Here is a 20406-nt window from a genome sequence, read left to right on the forward strand (position 1 = left end):
ACATTTACACAAGTCAGCCAAAATCCACATATGGCTTCTTCAAAATAAAAATGCTAGTACAATGAGGTATGATTAAAAGCTGTCTTCAAGCCATGTCAAACTCACTTGAGATTTTGCTTTTCCGATGACCTCTGTCAGACTTCATAATACATCCGTCTTTGCTGATGCTTTCTGTGCAGACAGAAGACAGCTCCATCTGAAAGACAAAGGAACAAAGTAAGAACCTCTAAATGGGGCTGGAAATGTTAGTAACAAACATTTTAATGGTTAATCTTATCACATTTGATTGAATTAACGCTACAACGTTACTGCCAATATGACTTTAGGAAGTAGTTAATAGTTAACATCAAGTTAGACAATGTATGGAAAAGTGAGTTTACTTCATCAAATTGGTAGCTACTAGCAAATGTCTGGTAGATCTGAAAGATGGAAATGACAAACTTATGGCTAATATTAATCTACGCGCTGTTTATCGTCTTCATTACAAAATACACACTACTAGCTAAACTTTGTCAAGCTAACTAACGACAGCTTGTTGTGTCAAACAAAAAACAAACTCACCGCTTTAGCTGGTCGTAAAGTGGAATAATTTCTCAAACGAGCATGCTATAAAACCCCATGTTGTCATGGGTTACTCCTCCATCAGTGCAACACTGCACATAACTCACTCAAGCTGCTGTTCAATAAAATAATGTTCACTTTTTGAGCAAAATGAAGCTTTTCCGCCAACGACAAACTCCGCGCTAAAACTGACGCAACGTCTCGCGTTACTACACTACAGATCACATGGTATCCAGCGATCTTCTACACGTCTTCTGCATAATGTAGAAACCTGTTTATCCCTTTTACAACTGTGTTTGCAGTAGCACCCCTCCTCGGTAGTTATGGTCATTGGCTGTATATTAAAAAAAAGGTTATGGTTAGGTTCAGGTTAGTGGAAACACATCTCCACGGGGCACAGATTTCGACACACCTCTTGACACAACACAGGAAATAGGGACTTTGAATAAAAGTCATAAAATATCCATACAACCAAGAGCTAGGCAGGAACAAAAGTGCACACACTACTTGTTTGTCTTTGATCAATATATAGGCTACTGAACCTAAAATCATCTGCCACCTTATTCACAACACATCCTCAAAGTCTAAAAGTCACAGCTCACAAGATAAATATGCAGGTAATGTGCCTCAAAGCATCAGGTCATATTTTGCGGGTGAGTAAGTTAATAAGAATCAAACCAGATAAATAGGTGTATTTTTAATACCATTTAATACCAAGTAAAGTAAATATTAAATTATATCTGTTTAATTTAATAAATGTAATTGATATTTCTATGTAATTCAATCAATTAATGTGTTAATAAATGTAATATTTAATTTAAATTGTAACGTTAAATTTTTAATGACATATTTTAATACATTATAATTCAGTCCTTTTAATGCTCCTACATATTGATGAATAAGAATATGATGTGTCAACCAATCACTATTAATCAAAAAACATGATGCCATGTAGCAGTCAGGTCAACTTTGTCCCTCCTCTGAGCTCTACTGCTCAGTAAAAACTGCTCTCAGCAGTTTTGTTAACTCTTTGCTAGAAACATTTACAGGTTGACAAGTTATTTCTTAAGACTATGCGGTATCATCCAATGAAGACAAGCTTTATTACTTAAATACTAACAACTAGAACAAATGTTAGAAACAAACAGTTTTATGAACAATATGAATGTCCTGTATGACAATATGACTTTAAAACAGCCTACAACTCCAGATGTAATGTTCATAGATTAAAGTAACATGAACACAAGCATAAAGCAAATTCATTACATTAATGGCATATTAATGTAAGTTAGACAGGCACTACTTCTAAAATATACCATCAAATATCCCAAGGAAAGCTTCCTCCTCTTTGCTGTTGTTGCTGAATATAGAGTATGTAAAAAGAGCCATTTATCAGGTGATGTATACTTTAGGAAAAGTGTATTTAATATAGACTTGTGTTCATTATTTACTGAGGGAAAATATTGTAATAAGTCAAAATAAAAGCCTTGTATTTTACTGTACCTGGTGTTGACACATGAGCTGCCATTACTTGTGCCGCTTATCACTGAGAAAAAATCAAACCTTGTGGTCGCTGGGGCCACATGAGTCTGTGTCGGGAGATTTTCTGGTGCTTTTACTGTGATCTCCTCACTTAAGATGTTAGGTTTCTGCACAAGGAGAGAGAGAGAGAGAGAGGCAAATGTCCTGTGTGCCAGGCTTCTGGAGGTCAGCCACTGACCGTACATCAGATTTTACAAAGGTTAAACTGTTTACAGGCACCTTTCATTAAGCTTAATAATGGAATACTCCCATTCACAGTGAAAAGCAACAGAGCAACACTAACAGTAACATCTGCCATGTTTTGTTGACACCTAAATGTATCCATACAGCTGCAAGCCACAGAGTTTAAAACATTATTTGTTGAAAACAATATGAGCATAGTTTGTAAGTCAGGCAATTCTATTGTGTCTCACAAACACAGTATGAGATTTACTGGGTTCTATAACTAAAAAACAAGTCTACGTGAGAAACTGTTAACAGTAGTGTTCTCAATGTATGTAAACATAGCCACTGAACTACAAAAGTAGCACATACAGATCTTTTCACCCACATGCACATGCACATACCTTTTTATTCCAGTCAAGTGTGATTCTGTTCTGTGTTCTGACTGTGGCCAGCGAGAGTCTGGCATTTCTGATTTCAGGACTTAACGTTGGTGAAATTGACATGAAACACAAAAATACTGCAAATGTTTTTATAGTCTTAACTATCATATGAAACCACAGTGAATGACTCTGGGTTGATTTTACACATTCTATACTTTTTTTCATATGTAATCTGAATCCTGGTATTTGACACAAATAATTTACCTTAATTATGGGTAAAATTAGCTTAATTTTCTGGCCTTACCTCAAAGGTGTCCTGGCAGTGGTCATTAACGGTTTGACTTGTGAGAGGCCGAGGAGTACTGGTGCTGCTGTAGCAGCCAAGCCTACACAGAAATGTATGCACTGAATGCTTATCAAAATCATGACAATAGAGTCATGATCCCACATACAGTAATGAGGCTTGTAGGGTATGCAAATCTGAGTCAAACATGACTGTCTAATTATAACCAGATGTATGAAAACCTAACAGCCCATACACTCATACTAAACTTGGCTTGCAAACTGAAAGAAACGTCACTTTACCTGGGGTGTTACACTGAAGAGACTGCTGAATTTGAGGTTTAGCATTAGCTATACACGTGGCAAACGATGTGTCGCTGGCATGCACCAACTTTTCATCATCATCAAAGTCATCCCAATCATCCCAGTCATTTCCAAGGTCAAAGCTGACTGTTGGTATTTGTGAAGATGGAGCAATTTCACAGTGAGCGCCCTGGTTTGATGCCACAGTGGACCTCTTAGAGTACGCTGAGTTGGTTGTATCATTCTCATTTAGATGCTGTTTAGGGCTCTGACTAAATCTTGGATCCATCCAGACTGAGGAACCTGTGTCCAATTCAGCGTGAGGAACCAGGGTTAATTATGAGTTATTGTGACAATAAAAGGAATAAAAGCAAATTAACTTCCATTTATCATCTTGACCCTAAAGTCAAGTATTGAGTATTTTCCACAACATGCTGTAAGATTTTTTGAATGTGTGTGTTACCATATCTATTGATGCTTATTAATAGATTGTACTGTGCTGTACATGGAAATTCAAAGATGATTTTCTGGTAGTTTACTGAAATGAATAGATAACAGTTGCTTGGAAATCTAATTCCACACAGAACACACTGACAAATAACTGACAGAATGTGAAGTACACAAGATAAAACATGGCAAACCACCAGTATGGGCTGTCTGCTAATTAGTTTGAGTTAAGTTGTTTGACGATACTTTGTTGACGTTGATCAGGAGTGGCAGCGGATGTTTGGACAGGTTCCTCCACCCTCCTTTGCTTGTCCTCAACATAGTCATTATAATCTAAAAAAAAGAAGAAAAAAAAAGAATAAGAATGACAGAGAATACATAGTCAATATGATTATACTCTAGAATGATGGGAAATGCATGCAGTTCAGAATCATCTTCTTCATGTCATGTGCTTACCACTCTCAAAGTCGTCCAGATGAACTATGTCTGACAGCTGAGCACAGTCCTCGCCTGTCAGATCCACAGTTTCAGTTTGATGTCTCACTGAAGCTTCATAATGATTTGCCCCACACCTTCAGATCAAACATAACAAACATGACAATAAACAAGCATCAGCTTGTCAGATTTAATTGAAAACAAATGTAGTTTACCACATTGTATTGCCATTTTTATTTTTTATTTAACCTTTATTTTGCCAGGAAAACCTCATTTGAGATTAAAAATCTCCTTTACAAGAGTGCCCTCCCTGGTCAAGACAAGCAACATAAAACAAATAAAACACTAAACATTTTTTTTAAGACTCTAATTTGCAGCAGTTGTTAAGGGACGAGTTCTAATTTCTGCATCAAAACTTCTTGTGTAACTGTGAATACCAGGAAACAGTAGGTAGCCTCTCTTTGGGTTTGTAGGCAAACTCCTGCATGTTGACAGTCACAGACTCCTCACTCATTTTTATCTAAGGAAATAAAACAGAACACCAAACACACACTTCTTTTGACTTGGTAACGCAGAAAGTTTTTATCTTTATGAAGCAAATTTTAAAAAGAACACTTCTCTGTCAAAATAAAATGATCTCAAAGACTGCATTTGTAATTCCAATGGTGAGTTGGCAGTGACTCATCGACTTCTTCTGCAGATTTAACATGAAGTGTTTTTGAGAGGATAAAATCTCTTGCATAATTGCACTTTGCATTCTATGCCTGGTTTATGTTTTGTAGTAGAGACAACTACACATTTATTTGTGACACACTGGTGCATGATGCAGGCATGGACAGGGTCCAGACTTCCTCACCTTGAGTCGTTTGACAGGAGTCTGTGTGAGTGTGTCACACCTGCTCCTCAGGTCGTTCAAATAGGAAGAGAAACTGGATTCTTGATTTGCTGACCTCTTCCGTGCTACAGTTACACCTACTTTACCTTGGAGATAGACACATTTACACTTTGAATTACAGGCCAGGGGAAGAGGACCTCTACAGTCTAGAGAAGCAGACAAAGTAATGCACAGGTAGATGCATAAATGCACACAGCAAAAGTCGTGTGACAGTACTCACAGCAGTCGTGGCCACAGCGTTCCTTGTTCTTGCAGAAATGGTTGCACTGTCTTTTACTGCCTAAATCTGATAGTATGTTTGAAAACAGGGGAAAAACATTTTAATATCAATCTGCCTTTGAGGAGGTACTGCGTAAACAGGAATTATTTCATATTTATATCATGGAAATCTGTGCCAAAACTACAGTGCAGTACCATGGTTTGTAGCAGGTGGGACATTTTCTCTCTGAGGTGAAGCCTGATCTGTAGACTGTGGTTTCAATGCAGAGTGCCAGGGTCTCTGTCCAGTAGGATTATATGTTGTGTTGTATGAATTATCAGTATCAAACCTCCTGGCCCCAGAGTAGTACACATTGAACTTCTGCTGGATGTCAAAGCCCACTGTAAGAGCGGAAAAAGCACTGAGAATTGTGAATGTACCTGTACTGCTTACATAAAAGTGATAGGTAGCTCCACAAATGTAGACAGGTATACATGATAGAAGTGTAACAACTCCAAAATCGGTGGTTTGATTTCCAAATTCTGATGCCACAGTTAGTTTTTCTATATAAACAACCTACTGTATGTGATAGACAAAGATGTCTGTAGATAGTTTGAACACATCTCTATGCTAAAGGCAAATATATTTCCATGGTTTACCATAGTGTGAGCTGATGAGATTCACACTGATCACCTCTCCCTTCAAGGGCTTTGCCACCTCAATTTTCTTCGACCAGCTACCACATTTCAACAGCACCAAGTCCCTAGAAAACAAACTAGAGGATGCCTGCTGAAATCATTCAACCAGATTCTTTCTCCTTTTATACAACGGAGAAAGGTCTTGGTGTGATTTCATTGTTTTAACGACAGAATTATAAAGTGAGGGAAAGTGAAAAAAAGCAAAGACGACACAACGTTGGTGAGAGCCAGGGGCACCAACAGTTTTTCCTCACGTGAGTTTCTGCAAGAACACCACATTGTTGTCAGAGTCTCCGATGATCAGAGAGATGTAGTGGTTGTCTGGAGCTGTTCTCCTGGACAGCAGCTGGGCTTGGTTTTTTAGCTGCACCTTTACCATGATCTCCGCAGTAGCACAGCTATACCTCGGAAGCTGCAAAATATAACTTATAAGAGTCAAAGAAGAATAACAGAGCTGCCCAGTGAAACCTCACACAGAATAACATCTTAAAAATCTGACCAACAAAAGGTGAAAGGCTCTATTACATGGCTAATAAAATGTGCTTCTCCCTTTGCTAGTACAATTCTGCAGCATCTTTTACCTGCTCCAAAGTAACATCATACTTCGGGAGGTGAATGACAGATTCTCTGATTTGGTTTCCAAAAGGTGGATGTCTGTTGAGAATCTGGATAAAAGAAATATCCATTTTTTTATACACTTAATCATTTACACCTTGTCACCTGTTTTTGCAGGTACAGTAGGTATCAACATGGGATACTCAGGCAGTCCTTAACATAATATTAATTATGTGAATTCAAACCATCTACTATTGTTGAGCTATATGGTGAGGTCAGAATTCACTGGATTGAATTTTTCGAAAATTGAACATAAACATTGCATGATATTGAAATGATAAATCATTTGTGATGGAAGGAGACCTTCTGACAAACAAAATGAGCAAAAGTCATGTATCATCAGCCAAACATCAGACCCTGCTGCTGTCTCCTCTGCCACACATTTTTAATGGCCCAAAGAATAATTAAATGAAATGCTCCAGAATTCCAGAATATTAAAAAGTGCTTTCTTTTTAAATATCACAGACTGACCAGCTCAAGCTCTCTGGCATTGGTTTGTTCTATTTTGCTGAAAGTGGTGAGTCCAGCGTTCACCATGGCAGTTGACAGGGTCTGGCCTGAAACACACAACGTGCTGTTATTAAATGATTAGAAATGCATCTAATTGAGAAAATGTCTGGTTTAATAATCAATTATTTTCTATTTAAAAATATACCAGTATGTGGATAAAAGGCACTAAATCTAGATTTACACTGCTTAGATAAAAGCCTCTAATATGCACTGTGTAACACATGTATCTACCTATCTTCTCCAGCTGTTTGGAAACATAGGGTGAGTTCTCCCAAAGCTTTGCTCTGAAGCACTTTGCCAGGATCAGGGAGTTGAGCAGAGCAGAGAAACCTGTCTTGGATCGCTGACTAAGAAACTCTGACAGACCTGATTGGGATCAAAATACAATCAAATGAAAAATATATTCAGAGAACACTTTGTTCATTTGTTGTCCCTGTTTTACCATACATGTACATACACCTGCTGATGCGCATGCCGTTCCTGAAGATCTTTGCTGTGTCTTGTATAAGTCCAAACTCTTGAATAGAGATGGACCCCAACTGAGCCTGAATCAAGCTAAAGACAAGGCAATGAAGACATGATTATGTAGTGGATGGTCCAAAGGAAATCCATGTGTATTTCTGCAAAAAATCATAAACTAATGTTTCTTTTTTTTAAATTCAACACCACTTTTCCACAGGGAACCCACAGAATAAATACACAGATCATCCAAAATATTACGTATGGCCACTGACAGGTGAAGTGAATAACAATGATTATCTTGTTACAGTGGAACCTGTGTGTGGGGTGTATTAGGCAGCAAATGAACATTCAGTCGTTGAGGTTGACGTGTTGGAAGCAGCAAAAACAGGCAAGTATAAGGATCTGACTTTGACAAACAGTGAACCAATGTCCAGGGCTCACTGATGATGAGGTCAACCTGAGGTCAGAGTGACACAACTGCCAACCAACCACTACATTAACTCCTGTGTATGAGGCAGGTGGTCATAATGTTATGGTGCAAACCTACCAGTTGACTTTCATCTCACTGGTTTTGACCCTTCCTTCTATGGGAAACCTGGAAAAACACATACAATTCTATTTTAAAAAGGCTTGTGTCTACGTGTAGTGTTATGCAATCCCAACTATCAAAAGTTAAAATAAGATGGCAAGCAAGGACCCAGTAAACTGAGGTTATTATACTGTGTATGCAATTGTCTATCCTATAAATGTTTCTCACCTGATGGTGATCCTGTTCTTGTCCTTGTTCAAAGTGTTCAAGGACCTCTTCTCATTCATTCTCAATTGAATGTCGCTGAACTCTATGCTCTTTGACAGCAGCTCAGTCTGTATATTCAGACATTTGTGATCTAAATACTACTAAATACTAAAACTGTTTCAGTTCATTATAACAACACCACAAAATGTCATCTACATGTTTGTCAAATACGAGACATTCATAGTGTGCACTCTTATCAGGACACTCACCAGATCAGAGAGGTTCTCAGTGCCAGCGACTTTGCTGAACTGTTTCATGGTGTCAAAAGCGACACAGTACCTCGCCATCAACCTGCCAGCCTCTGTGAGGAGCAAGAATGAACTGCAATAAAATAAACCAAAGAGGAGGAATGTTCCCCAAAAATGTAAACTAACTACCACTCCACCTGTTGGTTTGATGTTAATGTCCTCATCCATGTCGATCAGGCCAATGGAAGACAGAGAGTTGAGGTTCTTCAGACACAGTTCTAAACAGGAGAGGAGAATAATGTCAGAATAGCATAAGTAGTGTTCACAGTTAATAAGTCAAAAGTTCAGCGAGTAGCACAACATGCATGATCAGTGGCTTCACTAACGGAATATCCTCCACATAGCATGGAAGATTCAACATGCTGCTTCACAGACTGCAGATAAAAGCAAAATCTGTTGTGGCCTACCTTGCAATTTAGCTTCGATTCCATATCTGTCTAAGTCGGCAGAGAAACCTGAAATGGGAGTTGAGGTACACTGCACTGACTGGTTTTATATACAGCAACGGCAACCAGGGTGGACACTAATTTGGACCTGGATCATTTTATAGGCATTGGTGCTGTGAGCTCTGACCATAGTGTTTGGGGTTTTTGAGGGCTCTGATGTAGAGGAAGGTGGAGCGTATCCAGTCCAGAGCCATGTTGACATTGCTGATGGTTTGGAGAACAATCTCAGCATTCAGGTGTTCCACCAGATGGCTGTGTAAGCTAGAGAAACAGGGTGTACTGTTACCTCATGTACTGCTGCATGATTTTTCTCCTCTGTGAGAGCAAAGAAAAGGCAAACTGAGGGAGAGAGAGAGAAGAAGAAGAAGCTGTATTACCTGCTCTCAATGATTTCCATCCCATTCATAAGTTTCATGTACTTGTCTTTGGTTTGGATCTTGGTCATGATCACTGCAGTTGCTGATGTGTCAAACTAGATGAAGAAAAGACAGAAGCTGCTTTTTAGTTTGTGCATCCTACTAAAACTAGCTGTCACTATCTTTCTTGTTTCACGTAGTGCATTTAAACAAATGCTTTTTCCTTAATACCTTCAGAGACCTGCAAGTTAGTGTAAACTTTCAAAAACCAAGGCAGACAAATGTACCTTGTGTCAAAGTGGTAAGTCCCAGTGAAACAATGCGAAACTCTGTTGCTTGTGTTGTGATTGGTTACCAAACCTCACCTCCATGTGTGAAGGGAGGTAAGAACATGAACCCTTATTCTGCCATTACCTGCGGTCTTCCAGCTCGACCTATCATCTGCAGCAGGTCAGCCTCACCGTACTCTTCACAGGAGCCTGCTACATACTGCATGGTGGACTTGATCACCACCAAATGAGCTGGCAGATTCACCCCCATGGCCAAAGTCCTAGTAGTGACTAAGATATCAGAAACCTTTAGCTTTAAAAAGCAGTATCAGTGTTAGTGCAATATCATCTTTATTGTTGAAATGTTAATTTTGACATCTCTGTGGATGCACAGCTTGGCCTGAGATCTTACCTCAATACAATATGTCTAAAATACTACATGGATCAGTTGTTGTAACCTGTCACACATAGGATTGTTTTGCAAATGTATATAGTTGCATACCCATTTACAGTAAATATCCAGCACAGAGTAAAACTGTAATAGAGACAAAAACTCACAAAGGACAGGCAGGTCTCCTAGAGTGAAGGCCTCCTCTATCAACTTCCTATCAGACAAGTCAACTCCTGCATGGTGGTAACCAACTCCTAACATCACCAGATCTGGACCACAAACACAAGTTATGTCATACAGTTGATAATTATAGCCAGAATTGAATTAATATCTGCTTTTGCACTGGGCTTGGACTAAAACATGTTCCAATGAATGTGCCTGGTGAGTTTCAACAATGGGTGCCATGGTAGACTGTGTATTGTATTCATTCTGGTCAGTGTATATGAAAAAAGAAAAAACTTTGCTTTATGTCTATTGTGAGCTAGCATGTAAAAACCTTCCATAATCTGTAGGTTAATGTGTTGCAGGAGTTGTCCAAAGGACTTACCTCTCAGTTTTGAATCCAGAATAGAATTAGCATATTTTATCAACCTGCCAAGGACAAGCAGTTCAGTGTCGGTTCAAGTTAAAGTGACTCTAACAAAATCCGTTGATGAACACTAATCATGAAGGTAACACACCTTTGCTTGTGTTCTATGCTCATGATGAACCTAGCATCCTTGGCAAGAACTGCAGCTGATTGCTGGGCTCCTTTCCTTGTAGAGCAGAACTACAGAAAAAAGACAACAATTCTCAGATTCTGAGCCAATTTAATCCAACAATCATCATCAGTCTATGATGTTACACATTTAAAAAGAAAGCAAACACATGTACATAAATGTATACACAGTTTGCACATAATTCACTCACCACTAGAGCAGGCTTCTGGTCAGAATAAGTCTGTATAATGTTGGCCATCTTGTAGTTGAGTGACAAGTCAAACTTAAACTCTGTTTGGTTTGAGCTGCAGGGGAATCCCAGCACTACCTTCCTGAGCTTTACTGGACGGTGAGTCTCATCCATTTCCAGACATGTGGCAGGACCACTGTCATTAGACAGCCACTCTGAAATCTAGTAAGAGACAGACAGTTTAACCTACTGAACTAGAGACAGCACAAACAGGTAAAGAGCAAAATAGTGACTGACTTACATCAGAGATGTTGGGTATGGTGGCGGATACAGCCACAAACCTCATAGAGGGGCCTGCCTTTGGATTCTGTGCTGTCCTGTAGGCGTGCACTGCCTTCATCCTGCTCACCACCACTTCCAAAGTGGCACCACGGGTTGCATCTTTCACCACATGCACCTGGAAGACCAAAATGTTTCATCTTACAGTTGGTTTCAAAAACATCTCAAAGGTTCATCAAATATGCTGGTGTCAGTGGTGGAAGAAGTATTCAGATTGTTTACTTAAAGTAAAAAGTAGAGATACCACAATATAAAAATTCTTTGTTACAAGTAAAAGTCCTGCATTCAAAATGTTACTTATGTGAAAGTAAAGTATTAGCAACAAAACATGTTTGAGGCAGCAAAAGTAAAAGTACTCATAATGCGGAATGCCACATTTCACATTAATGCATGCCTATATCATATTAGTGGATTATAATTATTGATGCATTATTGTGCACATTAATGTTACAGCTGGTAAAAGCGAAGGTAATTTTAGCTACCTTATATGTGTATAATTTGAATTACTAACTAAAGTTATCAAATACATGTAATGGAGATGAAGTACAATATTTGCCACAAAAATGTAGAGAAGTCAAACTAGAAAGTAGCAGAAAATAAAAAATACTCAAGTAAAGTACAGATACCTCAAAATTGTACTTATGTACAGTACTTGACTAAATGTACTTAGTTGCTTTCCACCTCTGGCTGGATAAAACTAAGATGTCCTTTATCATTGTAATTACTAACATGAGTAGTAATAAATAATAACCTAATAAAACACAATGTAGACCGTACATCCTCTGGCACATGTGTACACTGTGGGGTAACTAAAAAGTGGACCCAGGTACAAAATATCTGGCGAACACGCTGACCTCATCGATAAGGAAAAGTCTAACTAGCTGCAGCAGACAGTTATCCTTCCATTTTCTTGTCATGCTGTCCCATTTTTCCTGGAAGAAAGATAAATACAACATTATCAAAATTTCAAATCATATTTTTATTATTTTGGTTCTAATCTTTCCTCTTGTTCAGTTGTTGTCTAACTGAGATGCACTTTAATGTCACACACACCGGTGTGGTCAGGATAATATGCGAGTCCTGAATCTCAAAGAAGTCATCGATCTCCGTGTCGCCAGTCAGCTCCTTACAGCTCAGGCCCAGAGGACCAAACTTCTTCTTCCAGTTCTCAAAGCACTGACTGCAGAGAGCTTTGATAGGGGCCACTGGCAAGACAAACAGGAAAACTTTTTACAAGACAGCCTTTTTACCTCAGAGATACCCTAAATCTGTAACTAAATAAAAAATTATACACATGAGCAAATCAGCCTGTAATTACAGTAAGGTGTATTATGTCAAAACCATGTAGCCTTGTCTTTATTGTGTATATTTATGGTTTTATTGTGTACAGAATTCCATTCACATCCCTGGAGTTTTCAGTACAAGAGCTAACAATATTTAACAGTACAAGCTTTCTTTGTATTGATAAAGAGTATAAATAGGGAACTAAATTTAACAAGATGCTCAGTTTCAGGAAGCTTTCTAAATTTTCTGGGTAGGAATCATTCCCCAATATGGATACTGGAAAACTTTTCAAATGTAAAGCCATATATTTTGTGAAAATAAATAATTTAGAGTCTACTAAAGACTCTAGATTTTAGAATCTACTCAGACTGAATCTTTAATAGCATTTTACAAGGGTCCATAAAAGATTATGCTCACTATAGACTGCCTTGACATCTCTCCAGGGCTCTGAGGTCTCCATTAGCAGGCGAATGATGGCCAGCTCAAACAACACAGTTTTACCTGATCCAGTAGGTGCGCATGCCACAAAATTCTTACCCGTATAAAGAACCTGTGAACAAACCAAGCATAAAAACACTCCATGTTACTCCCAGTCGCAGTTCACTTCTAATACATTTTAACTAGTCAGTGACTCCTATTCATAGTACTCATCATTGTTTTTTTAATAAATCTTTTCAAAAAATGCTTACATCATCTAATGCTTTGGACTGAACACAGTTGAAAAAGGGGAACTCACTGAAGACCGTTCTGAACTTGGCTGCTGTTTTAGCATGGTTCAGGAAATCAAACCACATCTGTTGTGAAACTACATTCCAAACATACTAGCACACTTCAAACACTAACAATTTTATATTGTATTAACTTACACAACAACAAAAAGGATACGAATTTCAGAAACAGGTCGCAACAGTTCAGACCCAGACGAACCTGAAATGTGCATAATCCAAACATATCAGCCTTTCATTTTCAGTCACGCTGTCACTGATCCCATGTCAATTTTATGTTATGAAACTCTTAGCATACTTTAGGTATACTGAGGAATTGATTTTCTACAATGACTGTTGCACCCTGTAATAAACTGGTGACCTGTCCAGGATGTACCCTGTCTCTCACCCAATGTCAGCTGGGTTAGGCTCTAGATTCTGGAATAAGCAGCATAGACAATGGATGGATGAATGACTACTGCTTCTATTGTTCTTTTATCCACCATCTAGTGACCAGAATGCTTCATTACAATGGAGTGGTCAATGGGGGGAGCTCAACTTGTTCTACCTCATCATACCCAAACGCACTGTGGCAGCTGCTGCCATGGCTAGACATGGTCTTACCCATTAGCTGCAACAGTTCTACTGCATATAAGTAATATTTGGTAAACGAATCATAGACTGTGAGAACAGCGCCTGTCTATGCCAGTACACTGCAGCACCTTGTATGCGGAGAGGCTGAGGTGTCATGGGTGGAACGAAGGCTCTCTTTGTGCCCTTGTCCTGCTTCTCTGTGTGTGGCGCCTGCTGCGGGGGTTGGCCACTCGCTGCAGATGAGCCCAGTGGAGGGGGTGGCAAGGGGGGCTGTTGGGGGATAGGAGGAGTTGCCTGGCTAACTGTTGCCCGTGGCGGCTTAAGAGGAAGAGGCGCTGTCGCCATGGTAACCTGACTGAGAAAAGTTTGGGGTCTAGATGCTGTCTGTTTGCTGCTGCTGCTAAGGTCATCTGTGTTTGTCGAGTCACCTCCACTGTTCAACACCTGAGCCTTGAAGAGGCTATTGTGGGAGGGAGGAGAGCATATGGAAAGATGAAGGTAGAATGAAACCATTATTACTTAAGAGTGAATCAGCACAGCACAACATTTTTGAACAGTGAATATAGTAACATTAATCCTGCTAATAAAAAAAATAAAGCTTTTTTAAAATGATGTTCTGCACCACCTCCAAAGAAAAAAAAACTTTGTTAACCTGCTTTTTATGGCCTTAAAGTTTTATATTTTGTACTTAAAGCGACATATCATTAGGCAGTTTTCATCTTTCAAAAATACTGTTTGCACTATAAGGAGAGTGTCTGAAAACAATGCGTACACACTCTTTAATTGACAGCCATGTAAATCCCATCTTGACACTTGCCTTCTCCGTAGAGGTGGGCTTCTGCTGCAGTCCAAAGATGAATACCTCCTGCTCATGGACACGTGACCAGAGACCTGTGGAGTTTCATCTCCACCTCTTCCACTCTGACTGGTACCATGAGAGTAATCCCTGAACTCTTCACCTTCCCAAAGGCCATCACATTGGCTGATGCTATTGCAGCCACCCTGAGTCTCCTCAATCTTTTTCTCACCATTGATAAAACTTATCAATGATCCTTTAAAAGGAGGCAGGAACTTAATGGGTTTCTGTGAGAAATCTATCGGTAATACAAAAAAGGAAGAGAGTTTCATCAAACCAATTTGTTGGTAGCTGTAATCTGGTGTTTTTTATGGGCATGACCTTCAGAATGATTTGACAATGATAAGATGAAAAGAATTTACAGCAAAAATGTTCCATTCCAGTCATACTGATGATTATGAGAAAATATCATAAGCCCCAGATGTTAACCCTGTGTTGTTTATGCATGTCAAAAAAAAAAATCTGGATATCAAAAAGAAAATCTGGAAAACTTTCAAGCCAATTTAAGCTATTATCTCAGTGAGTCACAGTTAAATTTAATGGGGCAACAACAGGCCAACTACTGAGCATTTTACTCAAGTCATCCGAAAAGGAATTCACCCTAATCCAGAGCACAACATACTGTATAGAGTGGAGAAAGACTCTGCCTCCTCCTGCATATCCTGAGTGGCTGGAATCTGCGAAAAAGACGGAGGCACTTCCAGCTGCCATGGACTGGCCTCCTGGTGCAATGGCTTTCTGTCAAATACAATTTAGAGAAAAGAAAACACTGATTCAGCTGAGAGAGGAAAAAGAGAGAAGAGTGGTGTATCTCGTTGTACTCACACTTTGTGGATGATGGGTTTCTCAAAAAACAGATTGTCCAAGGATAAGGTACAGTCACTGGAATCCGACATCCCATCAGATCATGTACAGCAAGTGCACACACATTTAAATAACTGAACTGTGGTGTGATGTCAATCAGTCACTATGGAGCTTGGCTGATGACATCTGTCTTGAAAAAAACAAACAAACAAACAAATCAGAGATACTTGTGAATGCAAACACTAAACAAAACTATATTTGTATTACTATGTTTTTGTGGCTGAATGTAATGAAAAACAATTGCTGCTGCAAGCTTGGAGGGTTCTTTGTGGATTTGTATTGGTCTGTGGCAATGAGGCTAACATGGAAGCTAGTTTAACTGCCATGTTCTTTCATCATGACATTTCCTCTGACGCAAAAATTAAGCATGCAGCTAACTTATTTAGTTAGTGTATATATTCAAACTATGTAAAGTATTAAAGTAGTTTGCTACATAGTTTGCTATATTACGTTACTGGACACAGAAACGGACCTATAAGGTTTTCATATAGCTTAGTTAGCAATGACCCTTCTGATCACCCTTAAGCATTTAATACACAAATATCTATTAAAAGTGAATATTAAAAACAGGTCACCCCTGAACACAGATAATGTTATATTAATTTTTTTTTCTTTTTTTCGAGCTGAAACAGTGAAGGTAACCGGGATTTGCTAGTTCAGGCGGGAGAGATAGCTAACGTTAACGTTAGCAACATTCAAGTATGGTTTGACACTTTATCCAATGATTATCAGTTAGCATAAGTACATTTTTAAGTTATATGTATTAAGGTCTCGCTGTACCCACCTGTAATAAAGAATATATTTACTCCAGATGTTACGTTTAACCGCTACTCAGATCAGAGCAACCTCATTTAATTATCACCTACCACTACAAGAGTATGAATCAGACAGTAACATGTTTATTAGCACTTATCAAGCGTTAGCTGTGGCTAGAATTATTAACGCCAATTTAAAATCTTAGTAATACAATTTATATACAAATTTTATTACATTTAGAGTAAAACATCCATACCAGATGATTCGGGTATTTACTGTGGAGTTAATTTCATGTTTAAATTGGGCGCTCAAACAACGCGTTTCTTCTGAAAACACAAGAGACAAGGAACAACCGAACCAGCTAATCACCGGCTACGAAAGCAACAAAGACCTATGAGAAGCCAACCATGAGGGGGGGGAGTGGTAACATGCATAAAATTCACGTCTGTGCTTCCGTGACAATTTTAAACAGCAAAACCAAATGTGCTGTTTACACAACCAAACCAAATAGCAAGTGAACTTCCGATTTGTCTTTTTTTCAATTAGACGATGATTTACCGCCACCGACATAAAAAAAAAATCTTCTACCCCAACAGAGATGGTCATTAACTCTGGTTTTTTCATGCCTCCTATGTGGACTGATCCATTACAAACTGTTCGGGGGTTCACGGCGCTGACTCCTGAATTGCTTGCCGAATTAATATGAGACATTAACTTCAGTAGCTTCTTAACTATATCTGACTTTTATTTAAAAGCTGTTGCATAATCAAAAGTAATTATTAGAGCACTTGTTTGTTCATTTAATGCAAAGCAAATTGTATGCACGGTAACCCTTAAAAAGAAATGATCTGCCCCACACCAGACCACCACGGAAAATGGCGACTGTGAAATAGATGGAAGACGAAAGTAGGAAATTATTGAATGCAGCTTATAAATTGTTCCCTGTCTCCATCCACGCCGCTTGGAGGTAACGTTTGTTTGTTGTCGCCATTTTATTAATGTCTGTGTTGTGAGCAGCGAGAAACGATCGTCATTAGCTACAGTTTACCCTGAGGAAGAGGTTTTGGTATGGAACAGCCTTAATGGAATGGTCTGCAGCTCCTGCAAGCAGCATCCAACAGCGTGCTATAAACGTCAAAGAAATGCAGTGATACCCTTACGGAACATAGTGTGAATAATCAGGTTTGCCCCGAAAGTGGGTACCTTTGGAAACATATCATCACAACTATTGTGGGTTGGCATATAACTGAACTACTGTGTTTAAAGTTTTAGCTCTATATAAAATCTACAACCGCGCATCAAAAGCCATTTACTACGTTCATCCGTTTGCAGTTTCGGTGCTGCTCTGTATATGTTACAGACACATTTCTCTGCCACTTGCTATGATACTTTATTGCCCTTCAAATCCAAGATCTCACTCCTGCGACCTTGTAGCGTTGTAAATGGCTACAATTAATCATCTAAGCAAAGTGTCAAGTGTTTTTAAACATATTAAGATATTTATTTTGTAGTCAGTGAATGCTGATTATTTCAAGAAGCTAATTCTTATGACGTTCTAAGTCACTAAACTCGACTTGTAAAGTCAAACAAACACATTCAAATAAGCAAAACTATAATGGCAAAGTGCTTGTAAAACACTGCTAACATTCAGTACTGGACTTGTAAAAGCTTGAATAGACTCACTGTTACAACTTCTGAAATTTGCCACAGCTCACTAAAAGCTGCAACCCATGAAACGACTAGTCGTTTCAGTCCTGTTTGCATTTTAGACATGCCAATTTATTTTTATTTTTATTTTTTTGCAATAGTCACAGCTCCTAGTGACTGCAGTGCTCATTACACCCTACTCTACAAATGTGATTATATGACAAAAAGAATCTCTGGATTATTTTGCTGTTCTTAAGAGTCTAAAGAATCTGCTAGGGCTGCATAGCTAGCATGTGGCTGTATTATGAAAGCTGGATATGATGCCACCATTCAGCTCTTCAGTCATTTTCTTACAGTGGCCACTCATGGTACTGCAACAAAAAAATTCCCCCCTTGAGGCCCAAAAAGCATTTTCTCCATTTACTATAGTGGTAAAAGAGATATCTGTAAAACCAAGCAGACACTGTATGAATTTGGTCTGATTTTAACCCCAATTCAGTTGCTCCTGTCTCATTTTGGAATTGGCCAAATTTTGACCTGATCAGTTGTCATTTGACATGCAGTGTGAGCAGGGTCCTGTCACCAGATTAATCACCCAGATAGCCGCTGACTAGCACTGGCGGATAGCATTGATTTTTGGCCTGTCATAAATTTGGTAGGCTGTCTTGCAGAGTGAGCAGGTCCACAGTCTATTTGCGTGATTACAAAGACACCAGCACTGAACAGATGAAATATCACATTTTCTGGACAGAATTTAAACAAGGCCAGACTGTATATAAAGTATTAATATACTGTCTATAGACAAGGTTAATTGAACTCTGGTGGTCAACAAACAGACTTTATTAGAGCCTAGTAAAGTTATTTTTTGTGATGTCATCCCACTGTAATGTCTAAGAACTGAGCGGGCACGTGCAGGTGGGGCCAGCAGGGGAAACCCAAATGCACGTGTGCAGTGTACCCCACAACACGCAAGCAAAATCAGAAGAAAAACTTTTTGTTTTGTTTTTTTAATATATGCCAGACAAGCAGCTTTCACTGGGAGGAATGGCTGCCTTTTTAAACAGGTTAAATAAAAGCTCAGCAATCTGCTTATTTTCTGTACTACTAATCCTAAGAGCCCCAACATGCCCCCTGTGGCAACCTGTGCACAATCTCCTCTGCAGGTGTGTGCATTCCCCCCACAAGAATTAATGTGCAAGTACTGGGGATGCTAATGATAAATCCATTATCAATTAATCGCTGCTGTACTGTAGTTTGCTGTAGTACCTGGTTACATTGCCAGGTGGTGCCTCATACTATTTAATGTACATGTTTTCTGACTGCCCCAATGGGCAGCACAAACTATAGAATGAATGCACATACTAGAAAGAAAGAAAGAAAGAAAGAAATAAGTGGCAGTGTAAGGTTCTGTACTTAAACTTGTAGGTGTAGTGCTGCCGGAAAACACTGGAACTGTGCTCCGCCATTTTTTTTCTTCAAGAGAAGATAAAGGATAGGCCTACAGGTTGAAATGAATAACGCTGCATTATTGTGAGAGCTTGAAGAGCCAATCGTCAGTAAAGTGTATGTCCTGTAAAATAGAACGCTCCAAGATGTGACAATATAATTTAAGCTATGGTGATTGATTCACAACGTCGAATCAAAAAATGCCTGCTCTTGTGCACATTTTGCACCCGTGAGTGTTTGTGCGTTTTGTTCAGCCATATACGTGATGATGTGGATGGTTTACAGCAACACAGTTTAGTGTTGACTACCGATTCCATTTACTGGTCCGGTCTGTTGACCAGTGACATAACGAAACTCAAAATGTCCAGACTGACAAACTAGAGCGCAATCTACAGGAGGGGCCATGGAGACAAACATCAGATTAAATAATAAGCCGGAGAAACAGACTTTTAGATTTAACTTGAGTGATGGTGGGATTTACAGACTTTTACCTGTGAGTGATCAGCTGTAGGCCCAAGCACGGGATGGCCAAACTTTAACACATGGACAAATAGCTATTTATTCACATACCTGAGAATAAAGTCAGTCCAACATTTGATCCTGTGGGCAGTTACAGTTGCCATCGTAGTTAAAGTGTTTATATGTCCCTCGAAACAACTTAACTGCGTGTGTGCATGCACGCGCGTCATAGGTGCTCTCCGGTACTTCATCATATAGCATACACCTCTGCTCACGCTGTTGTCGTTGTAATGATGAAAGCCGTTTTCAGATAGGACACAGTGGACGCTGTGCTCCGCAATCAAACACATTCATTTCTATGTGTTGTGCGGCACAAGAATGTATCTGCGCTGCGCTCAGTCGCGTGTGACGTCCCTGCGTGCACAAACCCTGCTATGAGCGCCACATTATATCTGAAAGCTCTTCATCTTGGGTAGCTCTGTGTTTAGCTACTTCAGCTGTTCTTTAAGTTCCCAATTTACTCAGATTTTACAGCAAACGTTAATTGCCTAAGTAGTTAAAATAGTTTT

The 20406-nt window shown here is 39.1% G+C and overlaps 2 protein-coding genes across 10 annotated transcripts in view; both read right to left on the reverse strand.

The window, feature by feature from the left end:
• cdc7 (cell division cycle 7 homolog (S. cerevisiae)) overlaps positions 1 to 760 on the reverse strand; it is a 5306-nt gene extending 4546 nt beyond the window's left edge. Inside the window, exons 1-2 of the mRNA XM_020615986.1 lie at positions 562 to 760; positions 106 to 196 (exon numbers count right to left, since the gene is read on the reverse strand). Coding sequence (XP_020471642.1) covers positions 106 to 196 — 91 coding nt within the window. The 5' untranslated portion in view covers positions 562 to 760. The remainder of the gene's footprint in view (positions 1 to 105; positions 197 to 561) is intronic.
• A 53-nt stretch (positions 761 to 813) lies between these two features.
• hfm1 (helicase for meiosis 1) lies at positions 814 to 16907 on the reverse strand. 9 transcript variants are annotated; one of them, XM_020616046.1, is made up of 41 exons: positions 16542 to 16638; positions 16314 to 16397; positions 15491 to 15659; positions 15288 to 15403; positions 14627 to 14903; positions 13938 to 14269; positions 13397 to 13438; positions 13201 to 13271; positions 12929 to 13061; positions 12281 to 12432; positions 12082 to 12159; positions 11190 to 11345; positions 10910 to 11110; positions 10681 to 10769; positions 10548 to 10591; positions 10168 to 10269; positions 9755 to 9900; positions 9362 to 9456; positions 9112 to 9245; positions 8946 to 8993; positions 8676 to 8756; positions 8500 to 8591; positions 8252 to 8358; positions 8042 to 8089; positions 7490 to 7587; positions 7264 to 7398; positions 6994 to 7079; positions 6489 to 6572; positions 6162 to 6319; positions 5869 to 5972; positions 5425 to 5610; positions 5231 to 5296; positions 4972 to 5096; positions 4553 to 4635; positions 4137 to 4252; positions 3927 to 4013; positions 3234 to 3536; positions 2953 to 3034; positions 2670 to 2748; positions 2065 to 2210; positions 814 to 895 (listed from the first exon to the last, which is right to left on the reverse strand). In XM_020616046.1, the coding sequence occupies exons 3-41, from the start codon at positions 15559 to 15561 to the stop codon at positions 889 to 891; spliced, it is 4560 nt and encodes a 1519-aa protein (XP_020471702.1). In that variant the 5' UTR covers positions 15562 to 15659; positions 16314 to 16397; positions 16542 to 16638; the 3' UTR covers positions 814 to 888. The 9 variants fall into 9 exon arrangements, with proteins under 9 accessions (XP_020471702.1, XP_020471696.1, XP_020471694.1 ...); XM_020616040.1 differs by lacking the exon at positions 814 to 895 and adding an exon at positions 1412 to 1921 and having other exon boundaries at positions 15491 to 15655; positions 16542 to 16637; XM_020616038.1 differs by lacking the exon at positions 814 to 895 and adding an exon at positions 1412 to 1921 and having other exon boundaries at positions 16542 to 16637.
• Positions 16908 to 20406: the final 3499 nt, after the last annotated feature.

Source organism: Monopterus albus, unplaced genomic scaffold (assembly GCF_001952655.1).
Source record: "Monopterus albus unplaced genomic scaffold, M_albus_1.0 scaffold172.1, whole genome shotgun sequence".
NCBI lineage: Eukaryota > Metazoa > Chordata > Actinopteri > Synbranchiformes > Synbranchidae > Monopterus > Monopterus albus.

Coding starts and splice junctions, on each gene's coding strand:
- hfm1 (XM_020616044.1), bottom strand. CDS start 15,561: ATGTCGGATTCCAGTGACTGTACCTTATCCTTGGACAATCTGTTTTTT. Junction 8,359..8,499: donor CTGAGAACCTCTCTGATCTG/GTGAGTGTCCTG, acceptor CTGAATATACAG/ACTGAGCTGCTGTCAAAGAG. Junction 4,014..4,136: donor TCTGGACGACTTTGAGAGTG/GTAAGCACATGA, acceptor TCTTTTTTTTAG/ATTATAATGACTATGTTGAG.